Raw genomic sequence first — 27330 nt, 5'->3', positions numbered from 1 at the left:
CAAAACATTTCTCATTTTGATGGGTTGAAGGCACTTGAAGCAGCTCTCGCATACATCGAGAAGCAAGAGGAATCGACGCCAGTAGACGTCCTTCATTTTCAACGTTGGCGCAACATCGCCGCCTCAAAAAGAGGAATAAAGCTTACGCAAAAATCAATCAAAGACATTTTTAAACAGTAATATTGATAAGGTAAATGTTTTTATCTTTTATATACAGTACTGTATTAGTTTTTAGTCATTAAAATAACCACAATTATCGTTATTTGTGTGTTTTTCTATCAGTACAACCAATCTCGGTGTTAATCGAGTTTTTCCGTATCTGATGTAGTCTCGGTCCCAATTACCTCGGATAATCGCCTGTCTACTGATATATTAAAAATCTAGTGTTGATAAAGAAATAAATAATATACAAATAATATATGAATATCATATAAATAATGTATACTTATCCTTTTAAAATTCTTATTTATTTTATAAAGTAAACAGAGTAAATAAAAAAATGACGAAGGCGTTAAAAAACTAGAGTCTACTAATCCAAACATATCTAAAATCTCATAGTTATCTTCTCAAAACGGCTGACATCACTGATCGCAGGCAACTAAACTCGTCTTTACTGCAATGATGTTTATATATGTCTCCTGTCCAGTACCACTCCGAAATATTTTTTACTGGATGTGTGTTCTAGGGCTATTCCCCTCCACGATACTGTCAGCTGACGATTTGCCTCGTCGTTTCTAAGGTGAAAGTTATTATCATAGAATTCAGACATGTCTTGGGGCAAGGCGTTTTTTGATTTCTCTACCTGCTTTTCTTACCATTTAAGGTGACTAAGGATTGCCTGCAACACAGATGCGATTAGCTTTGTTAGATTGATGTCTAGTGGTTTTGAAGATCTTTGATAAGAGCATTTGTGGTTGCATTCTTTGATTGTGGTTTAAGCTGTCGTAAGCCGCCGACAAATCAACCAATGCCCCACCCATAATCCTTGCAGCCACTCTCTATGTAGTCAGTGAGTGCAAGTGCTTGTACAGTGCATTATTTTCCGGGTCTGAATCCGGCTTGCTGCGGGATTAGAATCTGTTCGATAGTCTTTTCGATGCGTTGCATTATCATTCTTTCAAACAGCTTAATCAAGTGGCCTAGTAGCGGGAGCGGTCTGTAACTGCTTGGTCCTGCTTGATCTTTCCCAGGTTTCTGCAAGACGATCACTTGGGACTTCCGCCAGGGCTTAAGTATCTACTTGGTTCTCACATAGGTGCAGCTACATTTGATAGATACAGCTGTACTTTCTTAGGAGGCTTTGAAATTCGTCAGAATAGCCGGGGATATATTGCTGCTTGCGATCTTTTTGGGAATTGTTGTCTATTTCCTTGTATTCCCACCTGATCCTGTGGCTATGGAAGTCGCGAAGACTGAATAGGTTTGATTGCAGTCCAAAAGTATTTTTGGGCTGAAGGTAAACGGTGCTGATGATATACGGAAGTTACGGTACATTTATCAATCTCCACTGTGAGTACTTATTTGTTGTTTCGACCGTTACGATGTGTAGACGAGGCTTAACAAATATTGCATTATTGTGCCTTCCGTGCGATGTTTCGACAGCGAAGTGCATATCCGGGATGCCAGGGCGCCTGTGTATTTCTATTCTATGTGTTTCCTGGAGGCACAGGATGCCCAGGTTATTTGGTTTACAGTACTCTGTCAGTATTTCTTGTTTGTTGTTATTGATTAGATATTTATAGATGTCATTTTTAGTGTTTGTTCTGACAAGAACATTTGATTGTTTCGTTCTCTCATTAGCAGGTTTGGTTCTGTTGTGGAACGATTGACCGTCCAAAAAAAGTTACCAGGCAATGCCGGCAGCAATAGTTAACCATTTTGTCTTATCTCGTGGTTACACTGCTACTCTCGTGGAGCCTACTTTCATATCACCCAACTAATTGACATTCAAAATCGACGGACGCTTCAAACATTGTTTCTGAGAGAACGGTTTATTCTAAACAAAAAGTGCTAATAAACATTTTTGTTCAACATTATCTCAGATACATTTCTTGTTTGAAACGTTTTTTTCTATGGAGTATAGATTCTTGGTAAATCGATGTTTTCCGTTTTCCCCCCTACGAGGGAGGTTTAAGGAGGAAGCTCGAGGGTAGGAGTGGCAAACTTTTTTGCATATTTTTTGGTGTCCCAAAATTGACATTCTCAGCAAAATTCAGCTTGTTCGTCTCGTTTTTAGATGTAAAATCTTTGACAACTGAACTAAAATTCCTTCGATGAATAGAATAATAAAGACAGCAAGTACATTTTGCTGGAATAAAGGTCTAGAGAAAAAAGAAACGTTGGGTTCCGATGATGCTTATATCATTTAAACCGATCCGTAATACGCCGAATCAGTTAGCATAAGATGCAGATTTTTGATATTAATGATAAAAACTTGTGTTGTGCAATAAACGAAAATTGCAAGATTTATAATTTTGTAATAAATATGTGTTGTTATGAGTTACAACGCTCTAATTGCGGCAGTAATTCTAGAATTCGAATTAACCACTTTTTCAGCAAAGTTCTCAAACTCCTTATCTGTATTTTCTGTAGGTAATCTCATATTAAAGTGCTGATTCGGCATTCGTACCTTCGCTAGAACTCTAGAACAGATATTCATGCATATAAACGGCTCGGCTCCTTTGAACAGACAGTAATTATATATATATATATATATATATATATATATATATATATATATATACATATATATATATATATATATATATATATATATATATATATATATATATATATTATATATATATATATATTGTGACGATTGGGGTTTATAGAAAATAATTTATAAGTTATATACTACATAATTTTAGATATAAATAGATATTTGGTTGTTTTAAATAAGTTATATACTAGAGAATTTAATAAAAATTATTTATGTGAGGGTATTTTTAATAAATTAGCATATAATAATTGTAAAAAGTTGTATTTTAGTAATTTTAATGTTGTAAATAGATTTAAGTGAGCCATGTGCATAGGCAACCAAAAATACTCTCGGAGTGATAGACAGATATTTATATTCTGAAGTGACGTTTAAGAATATTTACGAATATAAAGTGGGGTTATAATATATATTGTTTGAAATGTGTATTTTATTAAATTAGAACTAATTTAATTATATATTCTGATCTGAAAAGCCTAAATGTAAACAAAATTATTAATAGAAAAGAATGGAATTCTCTGGATCAGCGGAGATGACCATTGTTTACAGTCGAACATTCTCGAAATAATGATTATGGCGGTGGATCGAACAGATATTTTTTTCGAGAACATCTATATGGAAGTAATGGAACAAATTGGAACATGATCTCTTACGAGATGGTTCTAGAATGTCCAAAAGATATAAATACCCGTGATTTGGATTCAAGATGGCAGTTTTTGAGTTTTTAATCTGAAGTCAGGCAGTTTTGGAAGTTTTTAGTCAGAAGTCAAGCAGTTTATTATGAAAGTTAGTTGGAGTCAGTGAATCAAGTACAAATAATCAAAATGTTTAATATAGTGAGTTAAATGAAGATTAAAAATTATGCATATAATTTAATGCACATTTATAATCATACACAAATAATTATTGAAGATTAAAAAAAGTATATTGGAAGAAATTAAATTATATTATGGTTGGAGATTAGTATAAATCAACTTATAATAATTGGATATTGGTATATTGAAAAGAAGAATAAATATAAATGCTGTTTGCTGGTTTGGTTGGTGGTGTATAAATGCTGGTGAAGAAAACTATATCTTAAATTGGTAGAAGCTGATAATTGAAAAAAATAATTTCACAAAAAACAAGGATAACTGAAGTACGAAGACATTCAGTGGTGATTAGAATCTATATAGTAGAAAACAGTTCATTTAGGCATTCAGTGAAAGAAAGGTACAAAATTTTGTTAATATAATTTAGTTAGTGTCATAACAATTTCAATTTTGAAGATAGTTTTGTTTAAATTGTAGATTGTCTATAGAATTTAATTAGTTTTATAAGAATATCAATTTAAAGATAGTTTATTTTAAATTTACATTGGCTAAGTTAGATATATATGTGTGTTTCATAATAGTTATAATAAAGATAATTTAAAAAAGTACTTACAAGCTAATTCTTTGAGAACCGCGATAAAAACCCTATATTATTAAAAATACTCATTGCTCATCATTCAAACAAAAAAACACATCATAACAATATATATATATATATATATATATATATATATATATATATATATATATATATATGTGTGTGTGTGTGTGTGTGTGTGTGTGTGTGTGTGTGTGTGTTTGAAAGCAATACCCATATTATTGTAGGCGAAAGTTATTAGTGTATTTATAATTGTTAATGATATATTTGTTATTTAATTTAGTGAGTTTTTTTTAGTTAAGTGAGGTAAATAAAATTAGTTAAACTACGTTTACTTTACTTAATTCCTGATCCTACAGAAAAACGTAACAGTATATTATTTTTATTATATATTTCAGATAGTGTGCACAACGTTGCAGTTATTAGATGATTTATATATTATGTTGCATGAAATTAAAAGGAATCTTCGAACGGAAGATATCTTAGAGGCCGACTCTGTTTATCTGAAGAGAATAAATTGTCTTTCGGAATTTGACGGGTATGTTTTTGTTAATATTAAACTAAAAATTATATATTCAAAATTTTGTTGACTTAAATGACAAAAACCTTCACATGACATATTTTCAAATGTGTTTTTTTTTCATATTTTTTCTCTTATTTTTAAATAAAAAAAATGGAAATGATACTGGTTACAAAATTTTTTCATATTTAGAAATCCCCGTGCTCTGCTTAATTTCGATGTAATTATTGTAAAGTGATAAACTAAGATAACTGGTAGATAATTAGTAAACTTAATGAGTGAAAATTTTATCAACATGGATCTAAATAAGTTCCGCTTGAATATTATAAATCTGCTGTTCCTGATTCTGAAATGCGCAGAGGGTTTTCAGTATTTTACAGAAGGACAGACTGTCAATCCCGACACGGCCCGACTAAATGGCTGATAGGGAAACTCTTATTGATATATAGGGCAGGTGTAAAAAAGGTTTAACCAAAAAAAAACATCAGCTGATCAAGTGAGTACATGACATAGGGTAGCGACTATGTAATTAAGACATTAGTGCATGAAAGCTAGTGAAAAATACTCCTCTAAACTCCCAAGTGGTAATCACTTACTGATTTAACCATCTGTCATACTGCGAATTAACATGCGAAACATATAAGCTATTACCGGCTTGCGAGTAATGGAAGAAATTCAATTAAACGAAAACCACATATTAAATCTGTGATGATACTGTGATGAGGAAAGCAACGTAAAAATACATCGTTAAACATCTCAGTACAAATCATCAGGGAAAACCTAAAGCTCCCGACAGACCTTAGATGGCCAAAGGGGATAATAATCTTTGGGTTAGTCATAGGAGAAAAGCGACATGGAATCTAAAATCTATATTTGAAATTGTAAAAATTCACAATACTGTAAAGTAAATAAAAAAACGGTATGTGGTATTCCGGAGGTGACCGAGGAGAAGAAGCATAGCTTTCTTATCGTCTAAGCACGAAGCGAGGGTTTTCATTTTATTTAAATTAAAAGAAATATGCATGCGACTGCGATTTCTAACCCATATAGTGTGTGGTCGCACGATCTGGCGTTTCATCGCATTTCTGTTGTCATTATTTTTTCACACCTCTTCGCGATCCACCGCTCCTCTGTAAGCTATGGTTCTTAAAAAACTATGCATCCAGAAAGTTGAATATCGAAATCCTAGGGATTACTGAAATGCGATGGATAAATTCAGGTCAAGTCCAAGTAGAAAATCATCAGGAGGTAACTACGGCAAAAACCACCATAACGGTACTACCATCATAGTCAACAAGAAGGTCAAACGGAGGATCAAAGCTGTTGCTCCAATATACTTACGCACCATCTATTAATATGATTCAGACTTACGCTCCAATGTGTGATTACTTTTACGAAGACGTAGAATTATTATTATAACCAAATCAACTCAGATAATACTAGTTAACAAATCAGATGTTAACAGAATAACGGGGAGAAGTCTGAAATACACAGAGTGAAGATATAGTTGGTAACATCGAACTTGGGGTACTGAATGAAAAGAGTGGTAGGCTGGTGCAGTATTGTCAGGAAGAAAACCAAGTTATTGCAAACCTTTCTATCTACCTCCTTGGTTCCTACACCCTTCTTCATGTGCCGAGCTCGATTATCGAGCGTTGGCTATCAAATTGGCTACAGTAATTTTGTTGACGGCAGCTCGGAAAAGAGATGCAGAGGATCTTTTAAACCAATCTCTCAGGTTTCTAAGCCATGACGTTCTTCTTCGACCTGGCCCTCTTCTTCCGTCTACCTTGCCTTGTATTATTAAATGGAGTATATTATATCTCTCTGGGTGGCGCATAACATGGCCAAAATATTCAAGTATGCGATTTTTAACTGTTTTGACGACTTCCGTAACTTTTCCCATCCGATGCAAAACAGCTTCGTTACGAACTCTATCCACCCAACTTATTCGTAGGATTCTCCGATACGCCCAGATTTCAAAGGCTTCCAGTTTCTTGAGAAGTGTATCCGTCAAAGTCCAACCTTCGACACCATACAAAAGAGTAGAGAACACATAACATCTCACTAATCTAATTTTCAGACTTAAAGTAATATTGTTTCCACATAACAGTTTCTTTATCTTAAAGAATACAGCTCTGGCCTTCTCTATCCGTATTCTAATTTCTTTGCTCATATCCCAGTTCTCATTTAGATTACAACCAAGGTAAGTGATACTGTTAGTTCTCTCAGTTGTTCACCATAAGCTGTTACCATACCACTTCCGGTTGTATTGGCGTTTTACTGACGACCATCACCTTTGTCTTTGCGGTGTTTATCTTAAGGCCATATTCATCACACGTTGTGGTAATCCTATTAATTAGACGTTGAAGTTCTTCGTAATTGCTTGCAATTAACACTGTGTCATCCGCATATCTCAAATTATTAATATTGACGCCATTCATTTCCTACACCCATGGTCATAAAACGAGAAAGCTCCAGAAAATATACACAGCGAAATAGACTACTTAATGTTCGGGAAACGTTCTCGAAGTAATATTCGGTCTGTAAAGGCCTATCCCGAAGCACATTGAAACTTAAACCACAAACCTATAGGATAGATCTTAAATAACTAAAGAGTAAATCAAAAATTAGTAATATTAGTACGTCCGTATTAAACAACTAGGAAAGCAAAAAAGAAGTTACACGAATGCCCAACCAAAAATAACCTACGAAGGAGATGTTAAAATAACGTGAAATGTAATTAAACAAGTTATCACTGAAACTAACCAAGAAAACCTTAACCATAAGACGCGGAATAAAAGAAAATGCTGGATGACAAACTAAATCTTGGGCCCTGGGTGGGTCCTAGCCTCCTAAAAAATTTGTTTCCAGTAGTCCCTATTCATCGCCTCCCTCCGCCAAGTACGTATTCCGATAGTTCTCATGTCGTCATCGATGTTATCAAGGAACCTTGTTCTGGATCTTCCTTTTCTAGCTGGTTCATTTTGTTCCATACGCATTACATGCGCTACCCACTTCATACGTCCTATCTTAATATATTTTACGATATCTGGTTCCTGGTATATTCTATAAAGTTCGAAGTGTATCGTCTTCTCCTCAGTCCATTGTCATTCACCGCTCCATGGATTCGCTTTAGTCCTTTTCTTTCGAAGATTCGTAACCTGTTTTCATTACTGTTTATTAGAGTTCAGGTCTCTGAAACATATATTAGGACTGGGCGTATTATTGTTTTGTAGAGTATTATGACATACCGTGCGCAAAATTGGTTAATAAACAAGATAAATAGCAGCAAGGTAGTTGTAGTAGAGGTAAAGTGCTTCAGAAGATGCTATAAGATAGAGAACATTGAGAAAACAGAGTGGAACTCCACAGGTCGAAGAGAGATCGATCTAGAAGATCCTAAAAAACGAAGTAGCTGAAGCTATTTTAAACAGGGTATGAGAGACGAGAATGAATCGTATGAAGTCCAAATTAGTTATCGGATGTTACACTTTATTCACTTATTTGTTTATCATTATCATACTTGACTTATCGGTTATTTATTATCAAGTATTCTCAATATTGCTTTTAAAGCTAATATTTTACAAAAAGTCTTTAACTCGTACTCATAAAAACAGTAATATACTCAGTGACATTAGAAGTGTTACACCCAGAAGGAGTAATTTCTTGAACTTCATTTTTTGACTATGGACTTTTTCCAAGAAGCTGGCGTTAATCTGTTGCCACGGCCGCCCCGTGTTCCGGATTTAAATCCTATCGAACATGTATGGGATATGATGGGAAGGAGACTGTCCACTTTGCACCATCCTGCACAGACTCTGGCACAGTTAATACATGAAGTTTAAGTTGCTTGGAACGAGGTGCCACAAGCAGACATTGTACATCTCATTTTGTCCATTCCTAGACGTATACAGGAGTGTATTCAGCTACGGGGTCGCCAAACACATTATTAATTTTTTTTTTGATTACTTGTTAATAAAAATTCTTGACAACGTTATCGTTTCATTCTTGATGTAAATCTACCATGTTGCCAAAAAATTAAGTTCAAGAAATTATTCCTTCTGGGTGTAACACTTCTAATGTCACTGAGTATATTAATATTACCCCAAAATGTCTACAAAAATATTATTAATATTGAAATTCTGTAATGTTTAATATAAATATTTTTAGGTCCAATAAGAATGAACTTGGCAAAAAATCTTCATTTTTATTAAATTTCTTATCCGAACTCTTGCCTTACTCTAGGTATCTAAAAGATTATTTTTTTGAAAATAAGCAATTGGTTTTAAAGGAATTAGAAAACTTTAGGAGTAGTCTTCCATATATTTCTTCAAAGAGGATCCATACCGGAGAAGATTTTTTAAATAAATTAATATCAGTTTTAAGTATGCTTGGTGAAATAGTAAGTAGAATAAATGAGTTATTATTAAGTAGATTCAATTAGATGTAAGGCATCTGAATTTATTAGTTCTGTGCAGCTGACGATAGGGGATACACGTCACGTTTAAAGCGCTTACATCGGCCAAATTTGTCATCACCGTAAGATTTTTATAACTTATAATTATACATATTTAATTATTTAAAACGATGGTAGGCAATATTTTTTGGATCGTAAACTGCTACAGTAATAGTAAAAGTGGTTGTACTATTTATTGATTTGTATCGTGAAAATCATAAATAGCATCAATGTGAACTGTGGATTGCAGCATCAAAGCTGGAAATATTTAATTTTTTTAAGAAACACTGTAACTGTACCAATGATTCCATATGTTAGTCTTAAAATTCGAAGAAAACGATACAACTTCGAACTTTATAGAATATACCAGAATATAAACCTGATATCGTAAAATATATTAAGATAGGACGTCTGAGGTGGATAGGGCATGTAATGCGGATGGAACAAAATTACCCAGTTAAAAAAACGTTCCTTAATAGACCCATTGGTCAGAGAAGAAGAAGAAGATCCAGAACAAGGTTCCTTGATAACATCGATCAAGACATGAGAAATATGGGAATACGTGCTTGGCGATGGATAGGGACCACTGGAGAGATGTAAAGCCAGAATAATGATGATTATATTATTGTTCAAAAAATATAAATAATCTGCTAGTAAAATGTTTAAAATCTATAAATTTTATTAGCTACTATATTTGCATGAACATCATCCAAATTTAAACTTCAACAAATCTATTAGTAGTACGTAAATATTACGATAAAGTTATTTATATTCGCTGTGCGTGACCATGGTAGGGGTACCTTGAAACGATGCCAGCGTGCGTAGCGGCGAAATATGACAAATTTGGACCTTTTGGATCCATTGATAAATAATATAGTATATAGAAATTTTTTTGCTTTGGATCTTTTTAAGCATAAATTTTATCAAAAATGGGTGCAAATACATGTTGCGTATTTAATTGTGCTAATAATAGCAAAAATAGTGAGTGTAGCTTTTATAGGTTTCCAAAGATTACATATAAATTAGAGAAAAGAAAAAGATGGATTCGTGTTATTAATATGAAAAAGTAAATATCACATAATTTCATTTTTATGCAATTGAAATAGGAAAAATTTAAATAATTTACCTTAAATGATATTTCATAATGCTTCGAGCTAACTGCAGCCTGCCAGATGACTTTAGCTTTTATATCATAATTTTGACTAATATTGTTTTTAATTACAGACTCTTCCACATGCAAAAACTTGATTTGCCAGTACTAGATTTTCCCTCTCTTTTCCGTTTGGGGTTGAAAAATAAAGTTGATGAATTTTTAGAAACCCAGTTTTTAATACTAAATTTATTTTGTACATAAACTGAAAAAATATAATTAAAAAACTAATTATTAATACTTGTCAATTTCGTATCTATTTAACATATGTTTAACCTCAAATTGGGAGGTCCAAAACTGTCAGATGAAGGCGGTAGATGTCACGTCAGTCACGCACGAAGCGAATATAAATAATTTTTTACGGACAATAATTACGATTAATTACAAATTTTTGATTTTATTACTACAGATATATATAAATGTTTTCCATGGTGTAAATCTTAAGGTGATAAATAATAAACTATAGAGGGCAACACCTGTTCAGCTGCACGGAGCGAATACCTAGGTATTAGTATAACATCTGTTTTAGCTAAGCGTCTTTCAATAATAATTATTCTATCCTATGTGGCGCTAATTCAAAACTGATTTTTAGAGGAAAACCAATGTGATGTCTTCATTCCTAAAATCAACAATATACCTTTTAACAAATATCTGCAAGCTTAAAGGCTACGAAAATTTGTAAGTTATGGCATATTATGTAATTAAAAAATAATAATGAAGAAATAATTATTATCTTTTAGGGAAAATCTTATATGTCTTAGTACCAAGGAACTTATTTTTTTACGACCGTCTCTAGAAACAGCATTCCAGCTGACTTATTTATTAAGGGAGGCTTCAAGATACACGTCTTTTGTTCAATTTTTATTGAATAAGGCAAAGAACGATGGTATCACTAAAAATAAGAAAGTTATATATTTTAATAAAGGTAGGTGAGCATTATGTCATATTCATAAATATATTTATTAGTAAATTTTTTTATTAGGTGCACAATATTCACCTAAAATTGGACATAATCTCCTCTATTTTCTTCCATGTTCCAGTATCCAGTCTTCCTTGACCTCTCCTATTTTCCAAGGTCTCCACTATACGATTACATTATTCTAACTTTCATCTTCATATCCAATGTAATATCCTGCGCAATGCCAGTTTAGTTTTTGTTTACTTCTGTACTTTGTCTAATTCTTTATAGTTGTCCTATTTATTTATTTAGAAGAGAATAATGCATTACAAAAAGTAAATAACAAACGTTTAGTTGAAAAATATATTCAATTGACTTTTTGGTCGCAACTAAGAAATCGGATGGATTGTCATGCTAGGATTTGATCGGGCATTCCTCTACGAGATGTAGAGGATTAACCGTTTGTCTTGCAGCATCGCAATCGCAGTTTTGAGAGGGTATTTTGCCCCACCTAAAAAGTGAGTCGGAGCACCTTCCATAGTTTGTTCTGATTGTGTTCAGTGTGGAACAAATTCGTCTTGGTTGGTCGAAACGCTCTGGCTTGCTTGTGATACATGGCGTATTCAGGGTGTCAGACGATGCATTCTTCTCCCAATCTTCTTGTCAACGGTCGGTTATCTTAAAGTTCCTTTCAATTAGACTTCTTGTAGAATCTAGAAAGTTGTTTCTTGAACGAAGTCTACTTATGTCTCTGCAAGTGATCACAACATGGGAGCGGAGCACAGGAACGGTGTTAATTTTTCTATATTCCCTGACAAGGGCATGTTTTCGGGCGTATGAGGGAGCTATGTGGCTTAGTGCTGGTAGCCAGTATGTTGGTGTGGCCTTTATTGTGCCCGATAGAATACGTTAAGCCTGGTTTAGTTGGGCATTAACACATTTGGCGTGCGGGTTGTTGAGCCACACCGGTACACAATACTCCGCAATGGGATACACGAGTCTTACTGTTGTCGATCTAAGTGTAGACGCTGAGGAACCCCATGTGGTAATAACTTTTGCAGAATGTTATTTCGTTTTCTAAATTGTGTAAAGTTGTCTTTGTAAGATGTTCTTTAAAGCTTAGCGTTCGATCAAGTTCCACACCTAGATATTTTGGGTGGTTAGTGATTGAGGAGTTTGTTTTCAAAGTGGATTTTTAATTGGTAGTTGAACTAGTCTGCTGTTTAAATGCATATTCAAACTTCTTTGATGTGGTTTAGTTGGAGAACTATTTAAGTTTCTACTATATTTGTCTTCTTGACTTTTAGTTTTATATTATACTTAGAATTTGCGTTACATGACTATTTGTGTAAATAAATAAATGTATTTTTTACTAAGAAGAAACCTTCACACCCACGATACTCCATCAAGGGGTTAGGTTGATTTATTTTAGTAACACATGCGTAATAAAAATTCCGTCAACCATACTCTGAAATTCAAAAATGCTATGTTTTAAACGTAATTTATTACACAATATCTGTCTCACTAGCATTATTGTAATAGATAACGCAAGCTGTTACAGCAGACAATTAAATAAAGTTTCTTGCTCAAACACACGCAGGCACACACTTACACCACAACACTCTCCATCGTTAATGAGCAAATCACAGACAGCTTGGGATGACATCTGGAGCTCACAAAAGAAGATGACGAAAGAGGCAAAAATATCTGCTGGGACATGGACTCCAACAAATCCACATAAAACCAAAGCGGGGCTACCGGTAACAAGGAGTCCCTAAAAAACAAAGGAACTCTAACGAGCCGATTATTTATATGCCAATGTCAAAAACGTCTGGATGGTGGTAGAACACAGATACAATCCTGATACTCAACTATATCAGGCTAAAGTAGTTCTACCTGATCATCAACAACAAACTGGAACAAGCAGTAGTTATATTCCTATCTGGAGTCAGAATCTAATCAATCGCTAAGCGATTCAGTAAAGCATGGCTTAGCGCAGGGCTATGGCTAACTGTGCTAGCGACTATGCGAAAAAACTGATGAAGCAACTATAAGAACTAAAATCAAGAACTTAAGACGGAAGATTGGTTATAGAAAAACCGGAAGATTAGGGTTAGGGTTAGTGTCATAAATTCTAGTCTACACGATCGACGAGGTCTCCTACAAAGCATTGAGGGCTGCTAATTTCAAGGCGTATTAGTATAAATTTGAAAAGGTATCTCATTCAAAACCATCAGAGGCCTCGACAGCTCCTATGAAAGTCCTGCAGACGAATCTGCATTTAGTAATAATAATCATGTCCTATAATAGTTAAACGACATATCAAAACACTGTCGTTGGTGAATCTTTGCTCCAGGGATTTATTGACAGAAAATGTGAAGACCATATAGAGAGGAAGTATAAAGGGGACAATTCTCGGTTCAGCATATCTCCCATATGATGATCCCGAACAACCACCACCAAAAGAGTTAGAATAGCTAGTGAGAGATTGCAGGAAAAAAGGACTGCAATTGATCATCGGCTGTGATGTGAAGAGTTATTTAGACAGGTTTAAAGGGACGATAAGGCATACATGGACCTAGACATGGCCGCCGAATAATTTTAAGAGGTTGTCATTGCATCGTTCGAAGACAACTGTCCGGAGATAGTGAGGAATTACAACAGGAAAGTACTCTGGTGGAATGACAACCTTGTAAATCAAAGTATAGAAATTATCATCATCAGTTGGCGCTACAGCCCTTTGTGAGCCTTGGCCTGCTTCTGATATGTGCAGAAAACTGGAAACATTTGAGATGTGGCTATATCGGAGAATACTTAAGATCCCGTGGACTGACCGAGTCATAAATAAGGAGTTTCTCAGAAGAATGAATAAGAACCGAGCGGTACTGATCACCATCACATCTTGAAAGTTACTATTCTTCGGACATATGCGAAATGAATCCAGATATGCTCTCCTTCAAGCCATCCTGCTTTTCCGCGCTGTTGCACATAAGATAAAGATTGCCATGATGATCGCCAACATTCGTAACCGATAGGCACACCAAGAAGAAGAACCTAAACAATTAAAAATTATTATACTTTTTTAAAAACATGAAAATTTGAAACCTTTTAAGGTGAATCAAGTCAAAAAAACATTTTAAGTATTGAAAAAGCACCTCTACAGCCATTTGAAAATTGTTTAAAAACTACTTGACCGATTTGGGCACATCTTTTGCAACTATAGTAACTACATAAAAACTCACATTATGAAATGTGTTTTAAATGTTTTTATTGTTTATTTTAATAATTATAAACAATTGAATGCGTACTTTCGGCATATTTGCAATATCTTTTTTGTTTAAAAACATTTTTTAATTTAGAAAATCTCATTTTAAACAGCAGGATTTGTTAAGAAAGTTGTCTGTTGAACGTTTTTATTTACAACTCGTAGTTTTTTTACAATATTGAAATGAATGAAAAAAGTCGCTTTTTTTTTGCTTAAATGTTAATAAAAAAACCATGACGCAGTAAAAATTTCGATAACGACATCCATCTGACCCTCAGGCGGGTCAGAATTGAAGAGAGAGATATATTTGACCGAGTATGTTTTCCCAGTGATAGTAATGTTGCCTTCGGATCCCGACTTTTTCCGGTCTTGGCTCGGAAATTGTTTTTTGGCTTCCCCACAACCGGTCTGGACCGAAGAGTTTTGTAGTTAAAGCTTTTCTGGAAAGTTCATCAACTCTTTTATTGTCTAATTTTCCCCGGTTACCTGAAACCCTACCAGTCTGACACTGTTATTTTCCGCCAGTCTGGAGAGTTCCTATCGGTATTCCCACACTAGAGTAAAGTTCACTTTATTACCTAGAGCTCGCCATGGCTGCTTGCCTACCACTATGGTGCATAGATTGACCCACTTCAATTCGAAAGCGCTCATTAATTTATTTGTATATTACCTTTGCTAACAATATTTTTTTATTTTTAGATGCTTGTCGTTTTTATATCTTTGTCCTGATATTTGACCGATGTCTAAGTAAAAAGAGAAATGTGCCTTTAGAGATTTGTTTCAACATATTGTCTTTTATATACAACACCTACAAATCATCGTATTTTATACATCACCAAGACATAAAAGAGTAAGCTTTATAGTGCACATTATTTTGTACGTTATTATAAATTATTCATTATTTTCAGGTGTGAATGTTTGCCTCAGTTATATAAGTTAGTCATTGAAATCATACATCGAACTGTTGAGAGGTGTTTAGATGAAAACAGTGATATAGGTGGAAAAGGTAAGTTGATGTTGTCAACAATGTTTCCAAAATTGTTATACTCACACATTAGCATTCAGTAATTTCTTTGTGAATTGTACAATATCTACTTAAAATTCGCAGCTATTCATTATCAAAAAATATAGAAAATAATTATATATTGGCAAATTTGTTAAGCAGTCATTTTCACATCAACATTAAGGAAGGTAAAATTCTCTTCCATAATCACATGTTGCATTTTATAATTTACTATCATATTTCTATTTTGTACAGTTACTCAAGATATGCTTTAATATGTTTTCCGCTCTTCTGTATGTTTATGTTTGTTTCCCCGCTTGTATTTGTTACTTATTTTTTTATGTATATTTTAAAAACGTGTTTCTTTTTCCGCTAAAATAAATGGTACAAAGGTGTTTACAATGAACTGAGATACAAACACAATCTTTTTCATTGTCTCCATGGACTGAGGTTATTGATTACTCTGACAAAACTTTTCCTGGTGCTCGTATAAAAGCCCTTCGAAGCCTAGTTCTTCTCCATTATTTTAGGTTTCTCACTCAGCACAGCTTTTTTACTTCCAGTGACGCATCTTTTTTCTTTTTGCCTATGATCATTCTTGTTGCGAAAAAAAAAAAGGGATGGTTCAATGACGAGTGTAAAGAGGCCATACAGAAAAGAAATCAAAGACACTAGAAATATATGGAAAGAAGAGCAATCTACGTTGATGCAAGGCGGAGGGCCGATAAAATATGTCGAACAGAGAGAAGGAAATACGAAAACGATATGGAAAATGGAAGAAAATTTTCAAAGATATAAGAGAAGCATATAAATATTTACACTATTTAAGAGAAGAATACAAAGCCCGAACAAATCTATGCAGAAATCAAGAAGATCAGATAACCAGTGATTCAAAATAAATAAAATCAGTCTGGAAAACCTATTTCCAAACTCTTTTAGGGCGCAATAAAATGAAGAGCATATGGACATGCATATCATTTAGGGAGACATCGAAGATATCAATATCAATTTAACATTTAAACCGCTTATTTTTAATAGATTGCGCAACTATTAGTTCTCACGTCAGACATAACCATTTTTTTGCAATAGCATATGCGTAGTATTATTTGGTGGTTTTTAGTAGATTTTCGTCCTGGTTGTTCATATATTCTCTAAAAAATATGTGGTCACACTGACTAAAAAACGACACTTTGAACCTCTGTAACTCAAAAATTATTTATTTATTATAAGTTTTCTTGCAATGATAAATTTTGTTCAGTATGACCAAAACTACCTATCTGCAAAGTTTCGGCCAATTTAACTGAACCAACTTTTTCATAAAAGTACCGGGATCTTTTTAGAAATAGTGGATCTAAAGTGAAGGGTAAGGGGAAAAACAAACGATGTCCATTTTATAAACTCATTGTGTTGACAATATCCGGTCCCAAACACGTGCTAAATTGCATGGGAATAATACCAACGGTGTCCAAATAAGAAAGCATTAGAATATACCCATACTGGTTAAAAACAAACGTTGTCCGCGCGGTACTGGTAAACAACCGACTAGTTGCGTAGCAACGACATTTAACAGGGCGTGACAATCTTACATGTTTTGTTCTTTTCGCGGCAGTTTATGTCAAGATGAGTTCGAGTGAAGAGTATTTGTGTGACGATCTGTTAAAAAAAAAAATACAAGAAACGAAAGAAAATTGGTCGAACTGCAGATGTAATGAAAAAGTTAAAATTTCAGTCTCACGAGTTAGGAGATGATTGTAAGTGTAAAAGACTGAAGTGTTTTGAAAACACTACTGCTCAAGAGAGGCAAAACATACTTGACGCATTCAATCAACTAGGATCAATTGATGCTCAAAACTGTTATTTAGCCGGACTGATTGCTGTATTGCCAGTTGTAAGACGAAGGTCACGACAAATCGATGGAGAACAACATCATGATGCTACCTGCCGCTACAGAGTACGAGTGAAGAGAGAAAACATAATAGAAGAAATATCTGTCTGCAGCAGTGCTTTTACTGCAATGCATGGTATTACTAGATCTAAGTTGGTCCATATTCAAGCATCTCTGAAAACTTCCGGAATTGCTCCTGTCGACAAAAGAGGAAAGCATTCTTCGAAACATCGTCAGTTAACTTCAGATTTGAATAACCAGATTCAGCAATATATTGCTTCATTTTGGGGCAGGTTAAGTCATCCTAGCATTCACGACTCCAAAAAAGTGTATTTAAGTGAAGAGTTAAATATTATGAAAATGTTCCAAATGTTTAAAGAAAAGTATCCTATTGCATCTGTTTCATATGACACCTACCGAAATATTTTTAATAACAAGTTCAACATTTCATTTGGATACCCAAGGGCAGATACCTGTAGCAAGTGTGATGAGTTTAATGCAAAAATCAAGACTCTGCATTCTGTTGACGATGCAGCACAGATAAAAGCTCTATCTACTGAAAATAACTTGCACAAAATTCGTGCCCAAGTTTTCTATGATAGAAAACGAGCTGCCCGAATAAAAGCTAGGAGAACTTTTTAATATGAATCAATCGTCATGGACTACCAGAAAAACATTTCGGTACCCGACATCAGCACTTACGATGTTTATTATAGGAGACAACTTTCTATGTTTTCTTTCAACATTCACGTACCGTCTGTAGGAAAAACCTGTTTTTTTACATATCCTGAATATGTGTCAAGTAAAGGATCCGACGAGGTATCATCGTTTCTCTTCTTTTTCATTTTTAATGAACTACCAACAGAAGTCCGCCATCTTCACATTTTCTGCGTCTCAGCTGGCGGACAAAATAAAAATTTCACAGTTGTTCGGCTACTTCATTACATTGTCCATGATATAAAGCGTCTAGATACTATTCAAGTCACATTCCCCATTAGAGGACCTTCGTATCTAGAATGTGATAAAAACATGGGCTTGATAAATTTGAAGACTAGGATGGAACTACCCGTAGATTGGATAAATGTGTTAAAAGATGCAAGAAAAAAGCCGGAACCGTTCAAAGTTATAGACGTGGACCAGACATTAACGAAACAGTGGACTACTTTTCTATAAGAAAAATTTATTCGTAAGTGTCCAATAGCTCTGCAACAAGTAAGGGAACTTCGATTGATGAAAGAAAAACGCCGATTGGTTTTTTACTGAACCACTTATAATGGCATTTGGGAAAGCAAGCAAATAACAGGTAGATCAATAAAATCTGTTGTTCCAAGAAAAATTAAAGATGGCGAATTTGAGCTACCAAATCAAGCATACCATGGACCATTACCAATTTCCCAGACTAAGTACAACGATTTACAAGTGTTAAAACGATTTTGTCTTCCAAATGTTAAAGAATTTTATGAAACATTGCTATACAAATGAAAAATCTCTGTGTAGGCTTATGTCGAAAATGGACATCGTTGGTTTTTAACAAGTTATTTGTGACGTTAACGTGTTTTTTTATTTTTTCAACAAAATCTAATAATGTTAAGTTCATATTCTTTTGTTTAGATATTAACAATATAGTAATAAACTATTTAAAAATATTGGCATGCAGTTTTATTTATTTCTAAGATCATAACCAACGGTTTAGTAACGTTAATTAACTTTTCTCCGTAAGTTACTTTTGTGATATCGTTTGTTTTTTCCCCTTACCCTTCAAGTAATGTATTAAATTGACGGTCAGGAAATCTTGATTCAGAATTCTTACGGCTTCATGGTAGTTACGATAAACCTCTCTAAAAATACTCATTGATATACATTTGTCAACTAAATTCCGAACATGAACCATTTCTAAAACCATAACTACATCTTAAAACTATTTTTGTTGGTAATAAGCCACAATTTAAGTTTAAAATAAGTTTATTTTTGACGTTTCAATTTTCACTTCGGAAATCTTTCTTAAAATACAAAACATTATTATTATTCCCAACAAAAATAGTAATTGAATTAAGATGTCACAAGAAAATAGCTTCAGAACAATATTATAACACAAGAAATATGTAATAATAGGTTTTCGACAATCGTTTTATTTTTTGATAGTTTTTTAATAAACAAATAATAGTCTAAGTACATAAAGTAAAGTAGTACAGGTAAAAATTGAACCTATTCTTTTTAAAGGTTGATTATCGTAGTGAGTGAAGTATTAGTGTAGGTTAAACAAAAAAACAGATTAGGGTTAATTATTTAATGAATAAGCAAAAATTATTGTGTAGTATATTTTTGGAATCAGATTTTGATAATCTTTTAAATGACCCTCATTGCTATTTTAAAAAAATTTACGGTGTGGCTGTCACCTGATGGGGAATTATCGAAATACCGAAACTTTGATACCATTAGATATTAGACCAAGTTTTAAAAATCGACGTGTCCGAAAGATTTTGTTTCATCTTTAAAAATAAACGACTTGACAGAGGGGGGTAAAACTTTATGCTCTTTTACTGTTAGGAGACTTTTCTGGTTGTGCAGTTTGTTTTAGATTAGTATCATCGTTTCTTTTTTTGGAATTTTTATTTCGCGGATGCCACTTAGGATATCCATTTACTATTCTGCAGTTGCACGTATAATTTTTTAAGAAGAATTTATAGACTATATAATAGACCAACACTACTGTATTTCATATACTTTAAGAAAGCCTTTGATAGAATTCAACTGGAGTATGTTACTCCTTATAATTTAAATGGAGGATTAGAATAATCAAAAACAGAATTGGAGCACTAGTAAACGGTGAATTTACAAAATTTAAGTTTTTATTTCCAGGGGATGTTCAATTATGGAGGTATCTTTGATAGATACCGACATGTAAATAACAACTATTTTGGTGCTGAAATTTGAAGGTATAATTATAATTTAATGATTGGATCTAACATCTGATTTAAAAATACTTTTTTGTTACGCGAACTTCCTAATAGTAATAAACTTTGTAAATATTTTTAAATTTTTTAGGTGAACCTGTTAACTTTTTCGAAAGCAAAATTATTTTAAAAGTATTAAACCTGATGACATTCAACTGTTACGAACTAACAGCAAAATATATAACAGTTTATTCGCAATTCAAGGATATAGAAAGAAGATTTAGAGTAAAAGGAGGTTTGTATTTATTTTAAATTTATCTTGCTCTTGCGTGTGTAAAAGTACTTTTCATGTCCACTATAAGTATATCTGAATTAGCTTCTTCTTAGTAAACACAATATGAAGCAAACATACTAAAAATAATTTCTCATACTTGGAATCCTAAACATTTCTTTTTCACTGAACTTTCCATTTTACTTCCAAAGTATACCAGATCCGCTTCAAAGAAATATTTAAATACTTGACAACAGCTCAGTGAATTTAACGTTAGAAGCTCGATCCCTTTCGCTTGACAATCAGAAATGAAATGAATTATGTAATAGCCTAAAAACCCGTAAAAGCCACTTTGTAACGGGATTTAATTAAGCATCCAGAAATCAGATCAAAGTAACCCAATTCAGTTTAAAAATTTAAAATCCTTTTAATAATATTAATCATTGCTTATTGCTCAATGCGATTGTTTGTTTATGACATTGAAAATATCGGTGTAACTAGAACACGCTAACCGAGACGCTGACCTAGTGAAATTTGCAATGTAATCAAAAGCTTATTTAATATTGTGTACAAATTATATTAGTAAAACATGAATGCATAAACAAACGCATGTGAGTTAAATACCCGAAAAATAACGGGAGTAGATCATTAAGAATTAAGAGTCGAAGCTAGTGTTGTCATCCGTCAACAGGGTTCTTCTTCTTCAAGTGCCCTCTCCGCTACGGAGTTTGGCAATCATCATTGCTATTCGTATCTTTGAAGCTGTTGCTCTAAATAATTGGTTAGATGTGCACTGGAACCAGTCTCTTAAATTGCGCAGCCAAGATATACCTCGTCTCCCCACGCTTCGTTTGCCCTGAATCTTTCCTTGGATAATTAACTGGAGCAATCGGTACTTTTTCCCTCTCATCACATGACCAAAATATTCCAACTTTCTTCTCTTGATGGTGATCAACAGCTCCCGTTCTTTGTTCATTCTTCGAAGAACTTCACTATTTTTTACTTTGTCTGTCCAAGGTATTTTCAAAATTCTTCTGTATATCCACATTTCGAAGGCCTCTAGTTTATCAATATTGCTCTTGTTTAAAGTCCAAGTCTCTACTCCGTACAGCAGTATCGAGAAGATGTAGCATCTAACTAATCTCATTTTCAGGTTTAAGTTAATGTCATGAGTGTCATGACTTCCCAGAATGTCCTTCATATTAACAAAAGTGGCTCGAGCCTTTCCAATTCTAGTTGTTATTTCTTCTGTGATGTCATTGTTGTTATTAACGCTTGTTCCCAAATATTTATATTTGTGCACCCGTTCGATTTCGCTATTGTGAATGTACAGGTTTGCATTCAATCTTTGTTATTTTGAAATAATCATGAATTTCGTCTTCTTGACGTTCATTGTTAACCCTTTCTCTTCACTAGCTGTGACTACCTTGTTTAAAATGGCTTGCAGGTCTTCTACTGTCTTCGCCATTAAAACCGTATCATCTGCTTATTTAATATTATTAATTGGTTGGCCGTTAACTTTTATCCCAATCTCTTCTTCCTCCAATGCTTTCTTCATAATTTCTTCCGAATAGAGATTAAATAGCATTGGTTACAGCACACATCCTTGAATAACTCTTTTTTTAATTTGAATTTAATTTGTTGTGCTATTTTCGATGCGTGCGACTGCTTTCTGATTATAATACAGAGTAGATATTATTCTTATATCGCGAGTGTCTAACTGTTTAGCTTCCAAGATCTCTAAAAGTTGGTCATGCTTGACGTTATCAAACGCCTTATTATGATCAATGAAACAAGCAAATACATCTTGATTCACATCCAAACACCTCTGTGTCAAGATGTTAAAGGCAAATAATGCTTCGCGAGTTCCATATCCCTCCCGGAATCCAAACTGAGTTTCTCCGATATCTTCTTCCAATTTTCTGTAAATTCTATTGTGAATTATTTTGAGGAATATTTTTAAGGTGTGGCTCATCAGACTGATCGTGCGATGATCACTGCACTGCTTAGCATGTGCCTTCTTGGGAAGAGGGACAAACGTTGATCTTAGCCAGTCTTCAGGAATTATACTCTTTTCATAAATCTTGTTAAATAAGTTTACTAACAAGTGGATTCGATCTTCGTCTATCAACTTTAGTATATCCGCTGGTAGCTCGTCTGGTCCTGGAGCTTTGCTATCCTTTGATGACTTCACCGCTTGCATTACTTCTTCTTTGCTTATTTCTGTACCTGTCTCCTCTGGAAAATTATCACACGGAGGCTGCCTTTGATCGTCAAATAGTTTTTCTATGTATGTCTGCCAACGTTTTAGTTTCTCCTCTGTTTCCATTATCATGTTCCCTTGTTGGTCTATAAGTACTGTCTGCTTCCTGTTTCTATTCTTGATCATTTCTTTAACTTTCTTGTGAAGATAGAACGAATCATATTTGGCTTCCAAGTTTTCAATCTCCTTACATTTGTCTTGTAACCATTGTTTTTTAGCGTCGCGGATTTTTCTTTTGTCTTCGAGAATTCAACAATAACAAAATTTCGTCACTCATCCATTCTTTCTGTTTCTTTGGTTTTTCTCTCTTCAGAATATTTTTAGCGGGCTCGACCACGTTCTTTTTAATAATGGCCCAGTGTTTATTAATGTCTAGTTCTGGTATCTTCTCTGTCTTTTCAAGCTTTTCAAGATTTGCCTGAATGCTTGTTTCTACCTGATGTTTAATTGTTTCATCATTTAAACGATTGATATCTATTACTTGTTTGGGCTTACGTGTTTGTACTCTTTTAAGTTTTATTCGGAATTGTGCCACTACTGGATTGTGGTCTGACCCTATATCTGCTCCTGGATACGTTTTCACAGAGTCGATTGTGTTTTTATATCTGTTTTTTATGGTTATATAATCTATTTGATTTCGTATAATATGGTCTTTAGTGTCTCCAGGAGATTTCCACGTGTATACTCGTCTTCTTGGTAGTTGATAAACTGGGTACTCTCTCTATTATTGTACTTAGAGAAACAATAAAGTAATTATGAGTATCCATTGAGTTCGAGTTAATCAACCCCATACATAGGGTAAACTACCCCTAGAGTTCCACTATATGGAACTCCTGATGGAAGCAATCTAATAAACATTATATGATTATCCAACATTATTATAACTTCTCGTTTGTCGTACTGTACATTACATTAAAATATGTTCCCTAAATAGCCAAAATTTATAAAGATCAAGAAAATTATTCCGAATGGCAAAATATTGATTTGTTCGGTGATTAGTTTTAAAATTTCATTTTGTTTAATAATTTTCTTGAGAGTAGGAGATATATAAATAAAAAAACTATAAATATGACGCAGTTTTATTGTGTTAATAAACTTTTAAGGTACAATATTGGCTATTAGCACGTGTTTTTGGTTGTATAGTAATTTCCAGCCACTTTAAGTCGTCATTAAAATTTCACCAATGTAGCAAAAAAAAATAATTACTAAATTTATTAGACAGTTGGGACTACGAACAGTGAACCGAGTATGATTTTTACGTGACAGTCTAGCATACTGCTTAATTTTAACGTCTATGTTAATTATTAAACTATGGCAAAAGTAAAGCTCCTTTTACAACTATAAAAGTCGGACATTGCAACAGAATTCTAGTAGAGACAAAGTCACTCATATTAACCGCCTTGAATACAAAAAAACGCCTTTTTTTGTTTTGCTTATAATTATTGGATGATTGGATGATCTTAAACCATCATTATATCATTTCTTTTCGTATATTCTAATATATTCTATATAATTTATGTTTTTTTTTAGTTTGTGACCTAGACAGGATGAATATTAACGAAGAGATACCAGAAATTGATAGCAAGAATTTTGATAACATAGGATTTTAGATATTCAGCTGTGATTCAATTTACTGCAATTAATTTGCACGTCATGTTCAAACTATGACATAATAAGTACAATGTAGACCTTAAACAAAATTGTATTTTAAAGAGTAATAAGTTTCCGGAAGTGTGTAGAATATCAAAATTGTTTATCAGTGTATTTATTTATAAAATCATATTTTTGATAAAACTGTATTTGTAAGAAATTGTTTGCATGTTTATATTGTGTATTTTGCATTAAAAAAATTTAGCTATGGCTTAGGAAAAAATTGGTCATAATAATACTATTTGAAGAAAATAACAGTAAGAGTAACCATCTTTAGTTTGTGAAAATCATATTTATTTCATAACTTTCATTTTTTGACTTTTTCTTCGTGTCACATCAGAATTATCCGACGTTGGTGATCACCATGGCGAAGGCTTCGTGATCTTCTGCGATATGAAGAAATTGCTCTGCATATCGTATTTCGTTCCAATTTTAAATGGTTTTCAACCAGAAAGCTTGTTTACCTTCTGCACCGCTTGACGGTGCTAGTCGGTTTTATTATAATATATAGACAGTAAGATATTTAGCATGATCTGGTTTTCGTTGACATTTCACCATTTTAATAAAACATCAGAATAATTTATGCTATTACTAATTGTTGTTTTTATTTTTATTATATTATAATGTTAAAATAATTTGAAGATATTTTCTTTTATGAATTCAGTTAAGTAGTTTATGGGCACTCTGAATATTGTTTATGTAGTTTTGATGTGGCAGTGAAAATTGTTTCTTCTTCGTCTATGACTTACTATTTTTAAATTTTTTTCTAGCTTCTAAAGTTGTTTATTTTATCCTGAAAATGGAATTAAACAACAAACTTTATCCGTACCCTTGGACGATAGTATTCAATATGTTTGTATGGTTGTCTATTATTATACGAATTTAGCTGCTTAAGAAAGTATTAAAATTTCACTAATTTCTATGTATATTATGGATTTCCAAATATTTTTTAAATTGTTTTGTTATATGTACTTATCTTTTTCTAAACACATAGTTACACATACCTTATTTATTTGTAAACTAGCGATGACGTTAATTTTTAACAGAATTCACCAACAGTTTGTAATATTGATACAGTGCGTTAGTTTTGGATTAGATATTGCAACTACATAAAGCGCTAAAATCGGCAACATTGCCTCGTACGAGGTAATTGTAGTTCTCCGATCTCCTCCGCTCCGACACCGAGACGTCGATTTTTATTTTGCCTACGTACATCCGGTTCATTTCTTATTACACAAACTCGATAAAAATACACTGACATTATATGGATTTGTATCGGTTTTTAATAATGTGAACAATTTTTGTGGTTGAATTAAAAATAAAAAGATAAAACAAAAAATATACTCTTATTGAAAATAAAAAATAATTCCTAATAAATAAGAAATAATTCTTTATGCCCTACAGAAATGATGCAAATATTTCCTTCTACGGCTGAACAGTGTCACAATCTGTCATAAAAACTTCTGCGGACAGATGTAAGAGTTTCTGCTATAATGGAATTGGAGACTTCTCTTATTGGGATTCTTAATTCATCCAAATTTTGGTCTCTAGCCTCAGGATCATAGTAGATGATGCTTTTTAAATGTCCCTAAAAAAAGAAGTCCATGGGTGTAAGATCTAGAGATCGCGCAGGCCACTTAATATCGCCTGTTCCACTGATAACTCATTCGGAAAAGTATTGTTTCAATACTCCCTAATTATTCGAGCGTTGTGAACTGAACAGCCCTCTGGATGGAACCAAACATTCTCCAGATTTACATCAGGAAGATTGAGAATAGCGAGAAGAACATGATTCTGTAACAAATCTAGGTATACTCTACTGTTCAAATTACCCTCAATAAAAAATGTGTTGCCATTTATAGTGTGTATATCTAATTTAAAACTTAAATGAACAGAACTGTAATTTAATCTTTTAGAGATTAATAATTTAGTACATTTAAAATAATTTAATCTATTCTTCAACTAAAAGTACGAATAAAATAGTGCATATTATGTCTGTAGTTGCCGTAAATAAATTAAACCGGGTTAATTTGTCTATGCACATCGATAAAATGTCACTGAACAGCACTGGTTCCGACTAAACATGGCCGATTCTGTCTGCGCGAACGAGATGCGCGTACTTATTTTTTCAAGCAGAGTGGGCATTCTGATTGTTTATTATTCTGTGCTTGTACCATACAAACTAACAAACCACGAAACATTACTGCTTTTTTGCAGTTAAAACGTCATCGTCAGTCAGCAAACATAAAAATATAGTTATTTTTGTGGAAAATAAGTTTTATTTAGAAAAGAAAAGTGTTTATTGTCATCAATTTATTGATATCAGTCTATTAGTTGATTGTACCATATTGTTAGCTGTTGTTGGTCATAAGAAAGTGACTCTTGTACTTTTTTTACAATATATAAATATTTTATAAAAATTCTTCGATTTTTAATTTGTGAATTGCCCCGCACAAGAAAATGGTCATCATATAATATATCAAATTGTTGTTAGCAAAACAGTACTATAAGATAATACTTTATATCGCAGAGACTAAACTCTGTCTTTAAAAATGAATAGTAATGATTAGAAAAAAATAACCAAAAATGTTTAAACAAATTAAAAAGACTGTTGAAGAGCTGCTACACAACATGTCAAACTCACTACAGATGAACGAAACCTACAAAGAAGAGGAGGAGAGAAGAAGAATGTTGACGAATAATGGCTGGAGGATGGCTTTAAAAGAACAAAAGCAGCAAAGGGAAGGGAAATCGCCCCATCAGGAGACAAAGATGTGATATTACGCTGGAAAAAGAGGGAAAATTGAACTATAGAGCGTTTCACGTTAAGAAAATAACATTGCGGAGATAGGGCCATGTATTTCTTATGGACGATAGAAGCGCAGCGATGCCACGATGAACGAACACAAGCACGATTCAAGGTTGTATATAATTTGTATTTTC

The 27330-nt window shown here is 33.4% G+C and overlaps 1 protein-coding gene across 2 annotated transcripts in view; it reads left to right on the top strand.

The window, feature by feature from the left end:
- Window positions 1–26820, top strand: part of LOC140439637 (uncharacterized) — a 46026-nt gene extending 19206 nt beyond the window's left edge. The window contains exons 5-12 of one of the 2 annotated variants that reach the window (XM_072529677.1): window positions 4528–4667; window positions 8823–9054; window positions 10851–10936; window positions 10999–11183; window positions 15121–15271; window positions 15330–15427; window positions 20355–20498; window positions 24268–26820. In XM_072529677.1, coding sequence (XP_072385778.1) covers window positions 4528–4667; window positions 8823–9054; window positions 10851–10936; window positions 10999–11183; window positions 15121–15271; window positions 15330–15427; window positions 20355–20498; window positions 24268–24347 — 1116 coding nt within the window. In that variant the 3' untranslated portion in view covers window positions 24348–26820. The remainder of the gene's footprint in view (window positions 1–4527; window positions 4668–8822; window positions 9055–10850; window positions 10937–10998; window positions 11184–15120; window positions 15272–15329; window positions 15428–20354; window positions 20499–24267) is intronic. The other variant, XM_072529676.1, reaches the window with a different exon arrangement.
- Window positions 26821–27330: the final 510 nt, after the last annotated feature.

This window comes from Diabrotica undecimpunctata, chromosome 4, assembly GCF_040954645.1.
Source record: "Diabrotica undecimpunctata isolate CICGRU chromosome 4, icDiaUnde3, whole genome shotgun sequence".
Taxonomy (NCBI): Eukaryota; Metazoa; Arthropoda; class Insecta; order Coleoptera; family Chrysomelidae; genus Diabrotica; species Diabrotica undecimpunctata.
The sequence above is the reverse complement of the archived record's forward strand: the minus strand, read 5'-3'. Positions and strand labels throughout refer to the sequence as shown.